The 15,375-nt window shown below is 41.2% G+C and overlaps 1 protein-coding gene across 1 annotated transcript in view; it reads left to right on the top strand.

Moving 5' to 3' along the window:
- Positions 1-907: 907 nt before the first annotated feature.
- The window catches only part of PI4K2B (phosphatidylinositol 4-kinase type 2 beta), a 36,822-nt gene continuing 22,354 nt past the window's right edge, over positions 908-15,375 (top strand). The window contains exons 1-2 of the mRNA XM_065404892.1: positions 908-1,181; positions 7,939-8,096. Coding sequence (XP_065260964.1) covers positions 908-1,181; positions 7,939-8,096 — 432 coding nt within the window. The remainder of the gene's footprint in view (positions 1,182-7,938; positions 8,097-15,375) is intronic.

Here is a 15,375-nt window from a genome sequence, read left to right as displayed (position 1 = left end):
AGTTTGGGATTCAGGAATAAAGCAAAATAGTGGAATGTTTCTGTTAAAGTGGTCAGCAATTAAATACGTGTTTGTGATACTGCCATATTTAGGTTTTGAAGTTAATAATCCTTGGAGATTAAGAGAACAGTTCACACTTCTTAGAAGTATTGTCTCAGACTGTCTATAAATTGACATCTGACAATAATATCAGTTACAATCAATTTATGTATTCAACATTTTCTTCCCCAACATGAGAGTTACAAACTTTAAAAAAATAAAACTTAGATTCTAGGGTGTCATTTTGCAGCAAGAGGTCCCGTGCTGTAGCAATTTCATTTATAAATTTCACAAAATGCAGCCAGACCAGGACTGTAGATTGCCTCGGATCGTCTTGAATGTATTTGTATGGGGTGGGCGATAATCTAGCGTTACTGGAGCTGGTGCATTGGCCCCAAAATTCACTTTCAAAGCAAGAGAATAAAAGATGATACATGTGTAAAGAAAGATATTGTCAACTCAAGTTTCCCAACGGGGAATAGAGCGGAGAAGCCGTGTGTGGGTCTGTGCCTGTGTGTTCGTGCAGGCCCCTTGGGAACGCAGGTCTCTCTGCTGAAGTGTGTGCGCTCGGGGGTGGGTGTTTGAAGAGTCTCTCTCCCTAGGTAGGCTGGGAGGACAAGCGTGGGAGGGCTCAGCGGCCGTCTTTCCCTGCTGTATTCCTTGTCCCTGTAGCTGGCCCTTTAAGGGCTGGCGAGGTATTCTACGTCCTTCTGCTATGGTGCGCATGTGCAGTGAGGGCTGCTGAGAGGTGGCACCGCGGAGCTTGTCAGTCCGAGTCTCGGCTGTTGTCTGCGCGATGCGTCCCCCCGGCGGCTTGTGAGCCCGCCTGGCGGCTCGCAGGATCTTACCCAGCCCGCCGCAGACGCTAATGGCGGAGCCGGGCCCTGAGGAGCCAGACGAGCGGCTGCTGCTGCTCTCGGAGCCGGCGTTGCAGGACAGCCCCCCCGCGCGGGGGCTCCACGGGAAGGCAGCTCCCGGCGGGGCCGTGAGGCTCGGCGGGGCCCCGGGGCTGGAGGAGGACGGAGACATAGACACGGACCCCGAGGAGGATGGTGAGGAAGAGCCGCTGCTAGGAGCGTCTGCTACCCGCCGGAGCCGGAGAGCCGGTGCCTCCTGGGACAGGGAGACTCGCATCGCCGCAGGTACAGGGGAGCCCTGTCCACAGGCTCTCCCCACCGGTGGGACTGCTCCTCTCCCCCAGTTTTAGGGCGCTCCCCTCGGCTTTTACTCTTTGTTCCCTCAGGGGGAACGAGGGGATTCCTCACCACCACCCCTCAGTTCATGTCTTGTCTTTGGTTTGTTGATCCCTTGACTCAGCGTTTATCCAGTTCCCTTTCTCTTTCCTTTCCGAGGTGCTTCTGGCTAGTTAGGGTAGGAGACGAAAAGGGGGGATGCTTCCTCACATTCTTCCTGTACATACAGCCTGTCCCCACACCATGTAAAATGACGGTTTACCCTCCTTTCTCTTGCTTGCACGTTGTGGATTACGATTTACTTAGTTTAAATACTTTTTTTTTTTTTAAAGAAGTGAGCCAGGGACAAAACATCAGGAGCTGTTACTGGAACAAGATCAAAGTTGTAATTGTTATGCGATTTGAGAGAGCTTACCTGAAGAGGGAGGAGATGGGGTGTAGTATGAGATCATTGTAAAACTATTTTTGCTGCTTGCAAGAGCTGCCTAGCTGAAGGCCTCTGTTTGCTCAGGGAATGGCTACAGTGTAATGTTGCAAAGATGATGGGTGTCATGAGGAGGGCTGGGGGGGGATCCTCGCCTGCAGGGATGCTTACGGCCCCCATTGGGCCGCGCAGCAAACCGTGACCTACCCCGTAGGTAAGCAAAGAGTCATGGAAGCTGCGGACCCGCTGGTAGCTTGCAGCGGCCTGCTTCCCAGTCCCTTTACCCTCCTCCAAAAGGGCCCTCGCAGCCCAGAGGACAGTATAGGTAGGCAGTGACAGTTCCTTCCCTGCTAGTTTGTTTGGAAGGATACCTCTGTAGATGAGAGGGTAATTGAGTCTCTATACCCAATGCTTCTTTGAAAATGCCAGCAAGGCTCCATCTCAGGAGACACCACCAATTTGCATCATCTAATGTGTGGGTCAGTTGTTATATAAAATCTACTTTCAGTCACTGTTAGTCTAAAACGGTGGGAGAGTATATTGCAATGTAATCATTTTGGGGACCACCATCCTCTAAACAGTGCTTTAAGGAAGGCTGCTACTGTAAATTAACTTAAAAATCAAACTCCTTGTCTCTCTATGCAAGGCCCTATGTGAGGTCACTTGCATCTATATATCCAGTCTCATGTATTCTTGCTTCCTGTTTTCCTCTCAGTTCTCTCACTTAACAGCTCTTGTCATCTTTTTCAAGTTCTGGCTTCACACCTGTAGTCATGCTGCATCTAGCGTTTGGAACAGTCTACCATTCCTGACAACTTGTTAAAGCTTTCTCATTTTTCTCCTTCAGACTTGCTTGTTCAAGGACTATGCAATTTCCTTTTCTTGTGAATAATATTTATTCACTTTCCATTATGTGAAAAGTGATCCAGTACTTGTTTTTATGACCTATTATAGGACTGGGAAGCTTTGTATTAGTGTGTCAGGTGTGTAAATTTCTGGCAATATGAAATTGACTTTTAGTACTGCTTTCTTGTCTTTGAAACCCAGTATTCAAGGGAAAAGTGTCTAAATTTGAAAGTAAGTGAGTCTGTTGGTGTAATTCCAAATGCAAAAGTGCCAAAAAGAGGGTTGTAGCAAGAAAGTAATAATAACTAACAAATTGTTAGTTGCCTTTCTTAGGACTTTATACCTCTCTTCAAGCCTCTCCAGGTCAGTAAAGGAGTGTAAACCTATGGCCTTGTCTAAACTGCTTTGCCTGCACTAGAAAAGGTTTGTTAGGCCTGGTCTACACTAACCCCCCCACTTCGGACTAAGGTACGCAAATTCAGCTACGTTAATAACGTAGCTGAATTCGAAGTACCTTAGTCCGAAGTTACCGCGGTCCAGACGCGGCAGGAAGGCTCCCCCGTCGATGCTGCGTACTCCGCTCGCCGAGCTGGAGTACCAGCGTCGAAGGCGAGTACTTCCGGGATCGATCCGGGGCACTTCCGGGATCGATCCGGGATCGATTTATCGCGTCTTAACCAGACGCGATAAATCGAACTCAGAAAGCCGATTGCTTACATCCGGACCCGGATGTAAGTGAAGACGTACCCTTAGTATAGCTATACCAGCAAACTTTGCTATTAGGGACGCAGCTTAAAGCTGTAAAATAATCCTTTTGTCAGTTTATCTTATAACAGTTCCCCAAATGAAATAAACTATATTGTGAAAAAAGTCATTTTAACCTGCACAACTGCATCTTCACTCAGGCTATTGCTGGCATAGCCATGTCAGTTTTTTGGACGGGAGAGGGGGAATAATAGGATTTTTTTTTTCTTCATATTTCTAACTTCCGTAACTATTCTGGCAAAACTTTTAACTGTAAACCAGGCCTAAGATTTAAAGAAGCTATGTTAAAATGTATTAGCTCATGTGTTCTGACATAACACATTTTAAAAGTGTGGTGTACATAAAGCATGTTGCCTTTAATATGTGCTGAATTGGTCGTATTATAGCTCCAGAATGAAGACTGCTTTGGCATGATGGAACTTTCTGCAATAGTCTGTGCAATAGACAGAAATTAACACTCTCGGGAACTAGGGACCATAATAAACCTCCCCACCATTCACACTTAAGTGCAAGGAGCATTTCTTAGACTTTGCCTTATCAAACATGTACACCCACATGCTATATATTTATGTATAACAAATTCCAAAACACAACTGTGATGGGATCCCCAGGGTACAACCTGGAACTGTGGGACTGTTGTGCACCTTAACTCTCCAACCTGGGCTGTCTCTCTCAGTGCTATGCCAGTGACAGGTAGCCAACCCTTCCAGGTGCTGTGATCATTCAGCCATCAGCATGTGGAGCCCCACACCCACCTAAATAGCATGAGTCAGTCACAAATTATACAGAGATCGGCACCAGCCAATGACCTCAGCCTTGCACCCCAGCAATATAGTGTCTTACACATGCAAGACTTGGACAGTGCAAGCTCATTAATTAGTTTGCCACTTTTACAAAGGGTAGTGGATATGCAACAGCCCTAGTTAACCTGAGCTGAGATTCCCCAAGCACTTCAACCAAAACCACAGTTTTAGATAAAATATTAAACAGATTTATTAACTATAGAAAGAGATTTTTAAGTGATTATAAGTAGCAAGCATAGAGATCAAAGTTGGTTACATAAGAAATAATAATCTTGCAGTCTAAATTCTACAGTCTAAGTAAGGTTTCAGAGTAGCAACCGTGTTAGTCTGTATCCACAAAAAGAACAGGAGTACTAGTGGCACCTTAGAGACTAACAAATTTATTTGAGCATAAGCTTTCGTGGGCTACAGCCCACTTCATCAGATGCATAGAATGGAACATATAGTAAGAAGATATATATACATACACTTCAACCTCTCTGGTAACAGACTTAAAGGTGGCAATTTTGCAACAGAAAAGTTTCAAAAACAGACTCCAATGAGAAACTGCTGAACTTGAATTAATATGCAAACTAGATACCATTAACTTGGGTTTGAATAGAGACTGGGAGTGGCTGGGTCATTACATATATTGAATCTATTTCCCCATGTTAAGTATCCTCACACCTTCTTGTCAACTGTCTAAAATGGGCCATCTTGATTATCACTACAAACATTTTTTTTCTCCTGCTGATAATAGCTCATCTTAATTAATTAGCCTCTTACAGTTAGTATGACTACTTCCACTTTTTCATGTTCTCTCTATGTATATATATCTTCTTATGATATATTCCATTCTATGCATATGATGAAGTAGGCTGTAGCCCATGAAAGCTTATGCTCAAATAGGTTTCAGAGTAGCAGCCGTGTTAGTCTGTATCCGCAAAAATAACAGGAGTACTTGTGGCACCTTAGAGACTAACAAATTTATTAGAGCATAAGCTTTCGTGGGCTACAACCCTGCATCCGAAGAAGTGGGTTGTAGCCCACGAAAGCTTATGCTCTAATAAATTTGTTAGTCTCTAAGGTGCCACAAGTACTCCTGTTATTTATGCTCAAATAAATTTGTTAGTCTATAAGGTGCCACAAGTACTCCTGTTCTTTTAGTCTAAGTAAGGTTTGAATCAAACAGTGTCTCACCCCACTGGATGTTTCAGGCAATTTACACAGGCTGGATCCCCTTCCCAACCTGGAACCAGTTTCCCCAGTTCAAAGTTTTATCTTCCAAACAATTTCCAGGTTTTGAGATGGGGGATGGAGAGAGGCCAAGAGATGATTTCACTGTCTCTCTTTTATACCTTTTCCCAGCTATTAGTAAGATCCTTGCTGTGAGGTCTGGTTTAGTTAGCCCTCATTGCATACTTGCCCTCTCTGAGTCTCTGGGATAGTGGATTCTTCTTGATGGGCAATCAACACGTCAGGCTGGTCTTGATGTAACTCCATCTCGTCAGGCTAGCTGTGGGCATTTCCAACTTCACACTACATTTTGGTAACAAACTTATAGCAACACGTCATAATTTCACATACAATGATAGTAAAATTCAACAGATCAGGACAGATTTTAAAATGATACTTCACAAGGCACGCATTGTACAAAACATGTCATAATCATATGACTGTGGTGAATATGGAGGTTCCAGTATTTTAAGATACAGACTGTCACAACAACACTCAACTGCACACATTTTTATCACTAAGGAGGGTCTGAGAGAACAATATATGACAGATGATAGTCATGTTGCTTAATGCACTACTGGAAAGAGCTCAGATATGGTGGTGGGCACAGTGTAAGAACCTATAAAGAATAGAATAGGGGGAGTCCCAGTTTTAACTCATAGAATATCAGGGTTGGAAGGGACCTCAGGAGGTCATCTAGACCAACCCCCTGCTCAAAGCAGGACCAATCCCCAGACAGATTTTTGCCCTAGATCCCTAAATGGCCCCCTCAAGGATTGAACTCACAACGCTGGGGTTAGCAGGCCAATGCTCAAACCACTGAGCTATTCCTGCCTCCTGCCCACCTGCAATCAGTTTAGCATGTATTAAAGTATTTGCTGCTTTCTGTCTTACGCCTTTAAAATGTGTTACGTTAGCTAACATGGTTTTTATTGCACATTTAAATCCAAGTCTAGACAAAGCCTAAGCAAGTGAAGTTGATTTACGTAAAAGCTGAGGGTGCTCAGAAGACATGAGTTATATTATCTAGGCTCTCATTTGAATTTTAAGCTGTTTAGTGATCTGATTCTGTAGTTAGATGTGGGCAGACCCTTGTTCCAGCATAGAGCCCTACTGAAGTGAAGTGTATACAAGCTGAAAGGGGATCTGTGTAGTTTCAGGGATCTGTCTGCCCAGATTTGATTGCAGTATTGGGGACTACATCAAAAATGGTTGACGATAGTGTATCTGTTGCAAAATTGCCACCTTTAAGTCTGTTACTAGTGTATCCCCCCACAAACAAAAACTTGGTTAAGAAAAGTTAGCATTGCTTAAAGGGAACCCTATCCACAACCCCTTAAAAGCAAAACAATGTCCCGTAAAGGTATCCTTTGGCATACTTTAGCCCCCAAACATCATATTCACACCATTTTCACTGACACTCTGATCTTCTATAAAGGTCCCATACACTTTAAATATGTATGATTTCTCATACCACCTTAATCAGTACAGTATCTGAGCAACTTCCATAAGCACAAAAGTGAGTGTCCTTGACCTTGTTTCCCCTTCCCTCATGTCAGGCAGTTAGTAGCGCTTAACCCACTTAACAGGAACAAGACACTCTTATTCTGGAATAAGTGTCCACATATGGAGTTATTCAGGAGCAGCTTGTATAAGTCCATGGATAGACCAGCCTTAACTTTTGCATCAGAATCCCTAAAATATTTTCTCTATCTATAAGAACTTTGCGTATGTAAAATACAGTCCAAAAATAAAAATGTGGAGAACTTGTCAGATACTTCAGATTTCAAAGCTTTTGATAAAAACAGATTTCAAAATGTGTCAATTGCAATAGAAGTGCTACGTCATGGAAACTGTTTTCATAGTACTTTGATTTTTTTTCGCACTTGTACAGAGCTGTAATTTCTATGTTCATTGGCATGCAAAAAACCTGGTGATTAGTTAATTTGAATACTTTAAAATTTGGATGTTAACAAGCATTTCAGAACTTAAACTGGATGTTAATGGTAGTTGCAAATGATCTGCGTAATGGATAGCTAGTTGTTTGTGGCAAAGGATTTGAAAATGTAAAAAACAAGTACATTAAGCAAAGCTGTTAAATGGACTATATCCTTGAATATTTAGTGCAGCTTGAAATACTTTACTCATCTAGCTTTCTTTACAAGGCCAACTTACATATGTGGACAGATGTTAGTAAAAATGATCAATAAAAGCTTTTTAGTCCACTCATCTGAACTTCCCTCATTTGGAAACAAAGTCTATAAGAACAAAAGAAACACGAGTTGTTTACATGATTAAATTTAATTTTTATTCATATTCCCTTGTATTTATTCTGTATTAAAGTTGATGATAAACATTTTTACAATATTGAGCTCAGATAAGTTGACACAAACTAGGTTTAATGCTTAACTTTTTTAAACAATAGATACTTTGTAGGCACTTGGTGAAATCCTAGTCTTGGTGAAATCAATAGCAAAACTCCACTGACATCAGTGAGGCCAGCATTTCACCCTTGGTCTTCAGTGATTGCTAGTGTCTTTTTCTAACTAAAGGAGGAAAAACTAGTATAATTTTTTTCTAATCGCCATCTATTGTGTAAACAATGTCTAATATAGTTCAATAGCATTTAGAGGAATAACTGTTTGTTTTTTAGGAAACGTGGGAAGTACTGCAGAGATGAACTTATTTTTGGATGATCCAGAATTTGCAGAAATTGTGGTGAGAACAGAACAAGCTATAGAGTGTGGAGTTTTTCCAGAAAGAATTTCCCAAGGATCTAGTGGGAGCTATTTTGTCAAGGATCCAAAGGGGGTGAGTGCATTATTCGCTAATCAGACATAGTAAACGCAACTCATTTTATTTGAAAAGGTGGAAGAAACTGACATTCTCTATGACTGTTAACCAAAGCAAGTGTCTCCCTTGATTAAATGGTGCGATGTTAGTTTAGTTTACTTTGGTGCATTAAAAGCACGGCTGTGAAAATCAATTTGATCAGGTAGTTTGCCTCATTAGCACATCTTGCAAAACAAGATAATCTGAAAATAATTCTAATTCCTGTGTAGTGGAATTTATTCAGGCACTCTTGAATGGCTGATGCTTAATCAAAATATATGGGGAATGGGATCTCTGTTACTATTTGAAAACCGGTCAAGGATTCTTCTTATCTTGTGTAAAATTCTGATATCCTTTACTTTCTATCTTAAAAGGACACCATAAACTTCAAAAACTTGAATGTTTTGAAGTTTTTGATAGTGCACTATTTCAAATAGCTTTACAGAGGTCTTAAACATTTCTCTTTTAAATATCTTTTAATAAGGATTTTTCTGCTTCCCTGCTCATGTTTTGATTCTCTTCTGCTTCTTAAATTTCAGCTTCAGCTTTTCCTCTCTTGTTAAATTAAAATGATCTGGAGAAATGGTCTGAAGTAAATAGGGTGAAATTCAATCAGAACAAGTGCAAAATACTCCACTTAGGAAGGGACAATCAATTGCACACATACAAAATGGGAAATGGCTGGATAGAAAGAAGTACTGTGGAAAGAGACACTATATAACCCCCAGGTATCACAAGCTAAATATGAGTCAACAGTGTAACTGTTGCAAAAAAAGCTAACGTCATTCTGGGATGTATTAGCAGGAATGTTGTAAGCAAACATGAGAAGTTCGTGCTCAGGAAAGTGATGTGTACGTGGTGATTTGAGACAGAGAAGTAGGACTTAGGCTTCTGAGTGACTTAAGTGCTTTTGAAAATGTTATCCAAAGGTCTCATTCTGTTCTTGTGACTGACTGGTTCTAACCCCTAGTGTGTACCAAAAAGAGAGGCTCTGGTTTGCAAGTTGACTTCACATCGCCAGCTGGCTTTGAGGGAACTTAATCACCCCTATCTGAAGTCCTCAGCACTTCCAAAAGCCAAAGGGATGTTTCAGCAAGCACCAAAAAGCAAAGGATTTTTGGAAGATTCTAGATGCTTAGCTGGCCAGCCTTTACCAGTAGTCTGCAAAGACCTCCCTGTTCGAGGCAGATTTAGGAACCTATTACTCTTGAATACCTGTGGTCACCTTGGGCATATGGGTCTTGAGCATTGTACAGTGTAGGTACAGCATCAGGTTTTCAGCCAACTTTCCAGATGGTTGTCCTGTATCCCCAAAAGAATGATCCTTGTTCTCAGGTTTGTATGGGGATTGACCATTATAAAAAACTTCATTTAAAAATCCCTGCCTGGGATATTAATGTGTTTATGAAAAAGTGGATGCAACCTCCTTTTGAAGCACTCATTTCCTGTGATCTTAAGTTTCTTACGTAGAAGGTTGCTTTCGTGATCACGGTGATTTCAGGTTACAGGGTGAGTGAACTCTTCAAGCTGTCTTGATCAACCCATCTTATTCCAGATTTTATGAGGATAAGGTGGTGCTGCGGACTCGTTCTAAATTCCTCTCTAAGGTGGTACCAGAGTTCCACCTTAATGAGTTTATAAACCTGACAACATTTTTCCCCTTGCCACGTGCCCATAGCACTGAAGTTTTTCTCCAGTTGTTTGATAAAAGGTTTTTGGGTTTCTATCTGGGGTGTCTGTCCTCATCTTCAAGGTGCTCGATGGCCTGGGCTCAAGATTTCTAAAAGATCGCCTCCAGGATGAGGGCAGTGGTTGACAACTCCACTTCTCAGCCACAGTGGAACTTCCCACCACAAAGGTAAGTAAAGTTCATTAATGCAGGAGACACAGCTGCCTCAGAGATTTGTCTGAGACTAGAATGAATTCCCCCAGGAACTAAGGACCATCACAAACCTCACCACCTTCCATTCCTAGTGAAATGTGCATTTTTTTCAACCTCATGTTATCTAATATAAACAGCTAGTAGTGTGTGCATATTTTTTTAAAGATCTACTAAAACAAAAACCACTCTGCACACAAATCCCCCACCAACCTTCAATGCAGAGAGGAGGATGAGAAAATGGACCACACGTGACAGATGTTAGTCATGTCATTTATTGCACTTCTGGAAGATATTCAGTTACTGTGGTGAAGAGGGTGGTATAAGAACTTTTCTAGAAAAGAGCTTGGTGTGGACTGATGCATTTAGAAAATCCATCCAACTTCTGACACCAGTCTGCTGGACAGTGCTATTACCAAGACGACCATGCCTTAAATAGCTATCTGATTGCATTTCAAATTGCTGTGATTTGGCTGGTCATGAATCAAAACAATTATTTTGGATGGCTTTTATTTTCAGTTGGGTTTGCATAGGTGGTTTTTTTTTGGGGGGGGGGGGGGTTAGCGGGGTGGGGAGAATCATTCTACAGGCCAAATATTGTGCCTGAGTTGAAGTACCTGTCGTTTTACATGCCAAATATTCACTCCTTATTTATACACAACTGCCTTGTTGCTAGTGCATGATGGAGCTTTTTACTCCTATATTCTTGGAACAGCTCTTAATCTTTTTTTGGATTTTGGAGAGGTCATCATGCATAGATGATATCATTAGAGAAGGGGAAATTATTTACTAATTTTGCTCCTATGAAAAGATCAACTTGCAGGATTTTTGCTTGCCCACCCATCTTTCCTCAGAGTTTGGAGGTTGCTGGTTTTGGATGCATCTTTTTCTTGTACACTCTTATTCTAATTATCTTGAATTGGCTTTTCTTTCTGTGATGTATGCAGTGGTGTTGTAGCTGTGCTCATCCCAGGATATTAGAGATACAAGGCGGGTAAAGTAATATCTTTATTGGACCAACTTCTGTTAGTTAGAGAGACAAGCTTTCGAGCTTACACAGAGCTCTTCAGGTCTGAAGAAGAATTCTTTGTAAGCTTGAAAGCCTCTCTTTCTCACCAACAGAAGTTGGTCCTATAAAGATATTACCTCCCCAACCTTGTCTTTCTGTGATATGTCACTTCCTGCAGTTGAATTAAGATACTAGAACTTTTTGAACACAGTACTTCTTGTAGTGGTGTGCTACAATCACTAGGAAGTCTGGCTCATGCTCTACCCCGCTGCCCTCAAAAGTTAAAAAACTAACAAACAAAACCCCACACACCTTGTGAGGGGAGTTCCATCACACTCACAGGAAGGAGCTAAGACTCACAAACAGAAATCATAATCCAAGTCAGATCTTATAAAAGCTCTTCAGAGCAGGGGCGGTTTTTTTGTTTTATTTATACAACACCTAGCACAATTGGGCCCTGATCCATGATTAGGGCCAGTCAGTGCTACGACACCATAAACTGATATTCTCTGTTGAAATCATGACACACAAAAACACCCATGAATTCCAGCAGTCCTATATATGTGTAACAATGCCTAACACCCTCAAGTGTCAACTATCCAAATGCCTATGATAGCCTTGGCTATCTTCTTTGTGGGACTTTTTTGGGAGGAGCCCTTTATTTTCCTGTTTGTTTCTTAGTGCTGAAACTATTACTTATATTTCCATTCAGCATCATTTAAGGTCAGAGTTCAGTTTTCTTTCCCTCCTGTGTGCCTGACAGTGATTGTCTCCAAAATGAGTCATTTCATCATACTTTTATATGTATGGAGGAAACAGTCATAAAATATTAAAATATGCGTGGACTTAATATTTATAAAAATATTTATAGGTAGGCAAGAGCTTTATTTCAAAATATGAAAGTATTGGCTAGGGTGTCACAAGAAGATTTATTACATTTGATTTACAGCTTTGCCTCATTGTCCCAGCAGTCTCTGTGCTTGTCAGTTCAGGGTTCTGTCCAGGGTTCTGTCCAGGTCCATCATGTCTGTTGCTGTGCTTCTTGGACTCCACAGACACTCCTTTGTCAACCATCCAATAGGGATGTAAATAGTGGTTAAAAAAAGTAATTGTTTAACCTGTTGAAATTCGGTTTAATGGGGAACTAAGAGTGTGGGGGCGCTGCCTCCTGCCCCACCCCCTGGCCGCACGCTTATTGGTTAACCGGTTAAACTTACATCCCTACCATCCAAGCCCCTTTTTTTTTAGGCTGGCTTTTAAATCCTTTTTCAGCTTGACATTTCAGTGTTGCATCATCTCACACCAAACCAGTTTTCTGATGTGTTTTCTCCCATTCCCCTGTGGGTAGGGAAAATAAGTCCTCTATCCCTTGTGTTGGGAAATAGGTAGTCGGAGTATTTTATTTCTTCGCTCTGTGTTAAAGTATTTAACATCCCTATGATTGTATCATTGTCTTGATAACCTGTTTTCCCAGAATATAGGTAAACTGAAAGTGTGGATTTTTGCCTCCCTCTCCTTAGCTCTTTTATTTGATGCCAACAGAAGTGAAACGATAAACTGCCATGCTCTTAGTTCATTGTGTATTAAAATACCTATGGGTAATGAACATAAGAACAGCCCTACAGGGTCAGACCAAAGGTTCATCTAGCCCAGTATCCTGTCTTCCAACCGTGGCCAATGCCAGGTGCCCCAGAGGAAATGAACAGAACAGGTAATCATCAAGTGATCCATCCCCCGTCGCCCATTCCCATCTTCTGGCAAACAGAGGTAGGGACACCATCCCTGCCCATCAGTGGTAAAGGAAACTTAACCCCCCCCCAAAAAAAAGCTAATAAGCTGTAAATTCAAATATAATATTGCAAAAGTAATTGAGCTGCAGTTTAAAATATTTTATTAAGCGCTCACCCCCCCAATGTGCATTGCATTTTACAGAACTTAGAAGATATTATCGTTGCTCCAAGGACTAACTGTCCTGAAGTCTTGGAAGTGTAGGATACACAAAACCATTAGGTAACTTGTGGAGTCAGTCAGGAGACTCGTGTAGACTTTAAATCCTGCTATGGAGACTTACTCAAACACACAGCTGTGTGGCTCTGTAACTCCTCTTCATTAAAAGGTTCTGCACAATTGTGCTGCCTAACAGTTTTGAACCTGTAGAGCTCAGCAAGATCATTGCTTCAGTCAAACTTTGGAGGCCATATCTGGGATTGGATAATCTACGTTTGACAATACAGAGAAAATACATCAAGGTCCAGTCAACTGGTGGAATGGGTGGGACTCCTTTAATGTGGCACATGTATTGCTTCCTTGGTAAGTTAAAAGTGTAATTCAAGGAGGGGCGAGACTGATTATAGGGTTAGCAGACTGCATATACTACTATATCTACCAACTCATCACTGGGAAATGAAGAAGTCACAAGTATTGTAGACCCTTCAAATAAATGTATTGTGCTTTGATTGCTTTGGGTAGCAGCAACTAAACTACTTGTCAGTGTTTCCTCCAAGCTTCTGACTTAGGACTTGTGACTAACAAAATAAACACAATAAATCCAGTGTTCAAAATGTTATGGAACTAAAAAAGCAAAGCAATATATCATTGTTTAAATAGAAACATTCCTCTAGTGATTGCAAAACAAATATTTCAGTATTGTACAAGTACAATGAAAAGCATCAAACTAGTAAAGCATGCACCATTAAAGCAAGTGATGATCCTCTATTTCTAGAAGGTGCACAAACATAGGTGTTCAAGCAGTGCTACCTCATTTCAGTTCAAGTATATTAAGTTGTTTTGGCTCCATCCATGCTAAAAGTTAAACTGATTACAAAAACATGGTTGTGACACACTCATCTGACTGACTCACAACAAATGTGGTTTGAGTTGTCTACTCTGCAGCTTTCTGCCTTGCAACTAGAGCTGACCCATATTTGTGTGTGTCCATCCAGCATCTCCTTACCGTTCTGGGAAAATGGGGGCAACTGTCACTACTACCCCAATAGAATGTATGTGCCTAGTGGGCTTGCACAGAGTGGCATCAGCTGCTTGTGAGGGAAGTGCATTTTGGATATCCTCTGTAATAGGAGGAAGAGGGATTGGAGAAATAGAAATGATACAAAGAAATGGTAGGTTGAAACTCTTTCAGGGAGAAATCCATGCACCAAAGTAGAACTTCGATGGAGTGAAATGCTGTACCATGTTCACTGTGTATTAAACTTATCATTTATGGCCACTAACTTTGTTTTGAGCAAACGGTGTCACTAATTGGTTATAAAAGTAGTTAAAAATTCAAGTGCGGGCAGAACCTTTCTGAGTGTTTTGATGAAAATGTGTGACATGGCTAGTTGGACCGACCTGTTCTTTTCAGCTTTGCAATTTGATTTTTCATGAATCACCTTTTATAGATATTGATCATTATAACATTAAAATTCTGAGAATACTTATTTACTGATGACTGCTTAATTTAAGGAATTCATTTACAATAAACAGAAAAAAATAGCATAAGTAAAATTTAAATGGTATTTTTCTACATGCAGAAATGATAAAAACGAGATTAAAATTTGTATTGTGATTTCATGATGAATGCTTGCTAGTCAGGATAGCTTCATTATGTAAATACACTGAGTCCTTCAAAATTGTTCAGACAAGAATGATCTATTATAGGAAACATTTTATGGGAAGCTTTGACTAATCTATACGCTATCAGGTTAGCAGTCAGTGTACTGCTGTTGTCCATGAGTACATAGAATTAAAATGTGAAGTCTGGTTTCATATGGTTCCATTACTGTTTGATTATTTATTATTATATTACCATAGGGCTTGTCAGTCATCGTTTTGCTCTTTCTGCATCTGAATTAGCTAATGCAAGTCATAATTAAAGTTATTTAAACTGTGGCATTATTTATTTAGAACTAGAAATGTTCAGTCCTCTAGTCAAGCAATTACCCTTTATTTTTATTGTTCTTTCTTTTTAAAGATAAGTAATGTAAACTATTTTATTAAATCATTCATAAAAAGATGGTAGATTAGAACATTTAAATTGTTTGCTTTAATACTAACTTTACAGCTGTTCTTTGATACTTAGAAAAAACGGCTTATGAATATCAATACATGATGAGTTAAAGCAGCGATCCCCAAACTGGGGCGCACCCCCCACATTCTGGAGGGCATGGAGGAATGTTCGGGAGTGCGGCAGGACCCGGGCCAGCCCTAATGGGTGGCAGGGAGAGAGCACCACCCAGCCCTGCTCTGCCCCCATCCCCACTCCCTCATGCAGCCCTGCCCCCAGCTGTGGCTCCTGGCTGTGGCCTGGCCCTGCCCCCAGCCGCATCTCTGGCTCCCAGCTGTGGCCCAGCTCCAGCCACAGCTCTGGCCCC

Source organism: Emys orbicularis, chromosome 5 (genome assembly GCF_028017835.1).
Source record: "Emys orbicularis isolate rEmyOrb1 chromosome 5, rEmyOrb1.hap1, whole genome shotgun sequence".
Lineage (NCBI taxonomy): Eukaryota > Metazoa > Chordata > Testudines > Emydidae > Emys > Emys orbicularis.
This window is presented reverse-complemented; position numbering and strand designations above follow the sequence as displayed.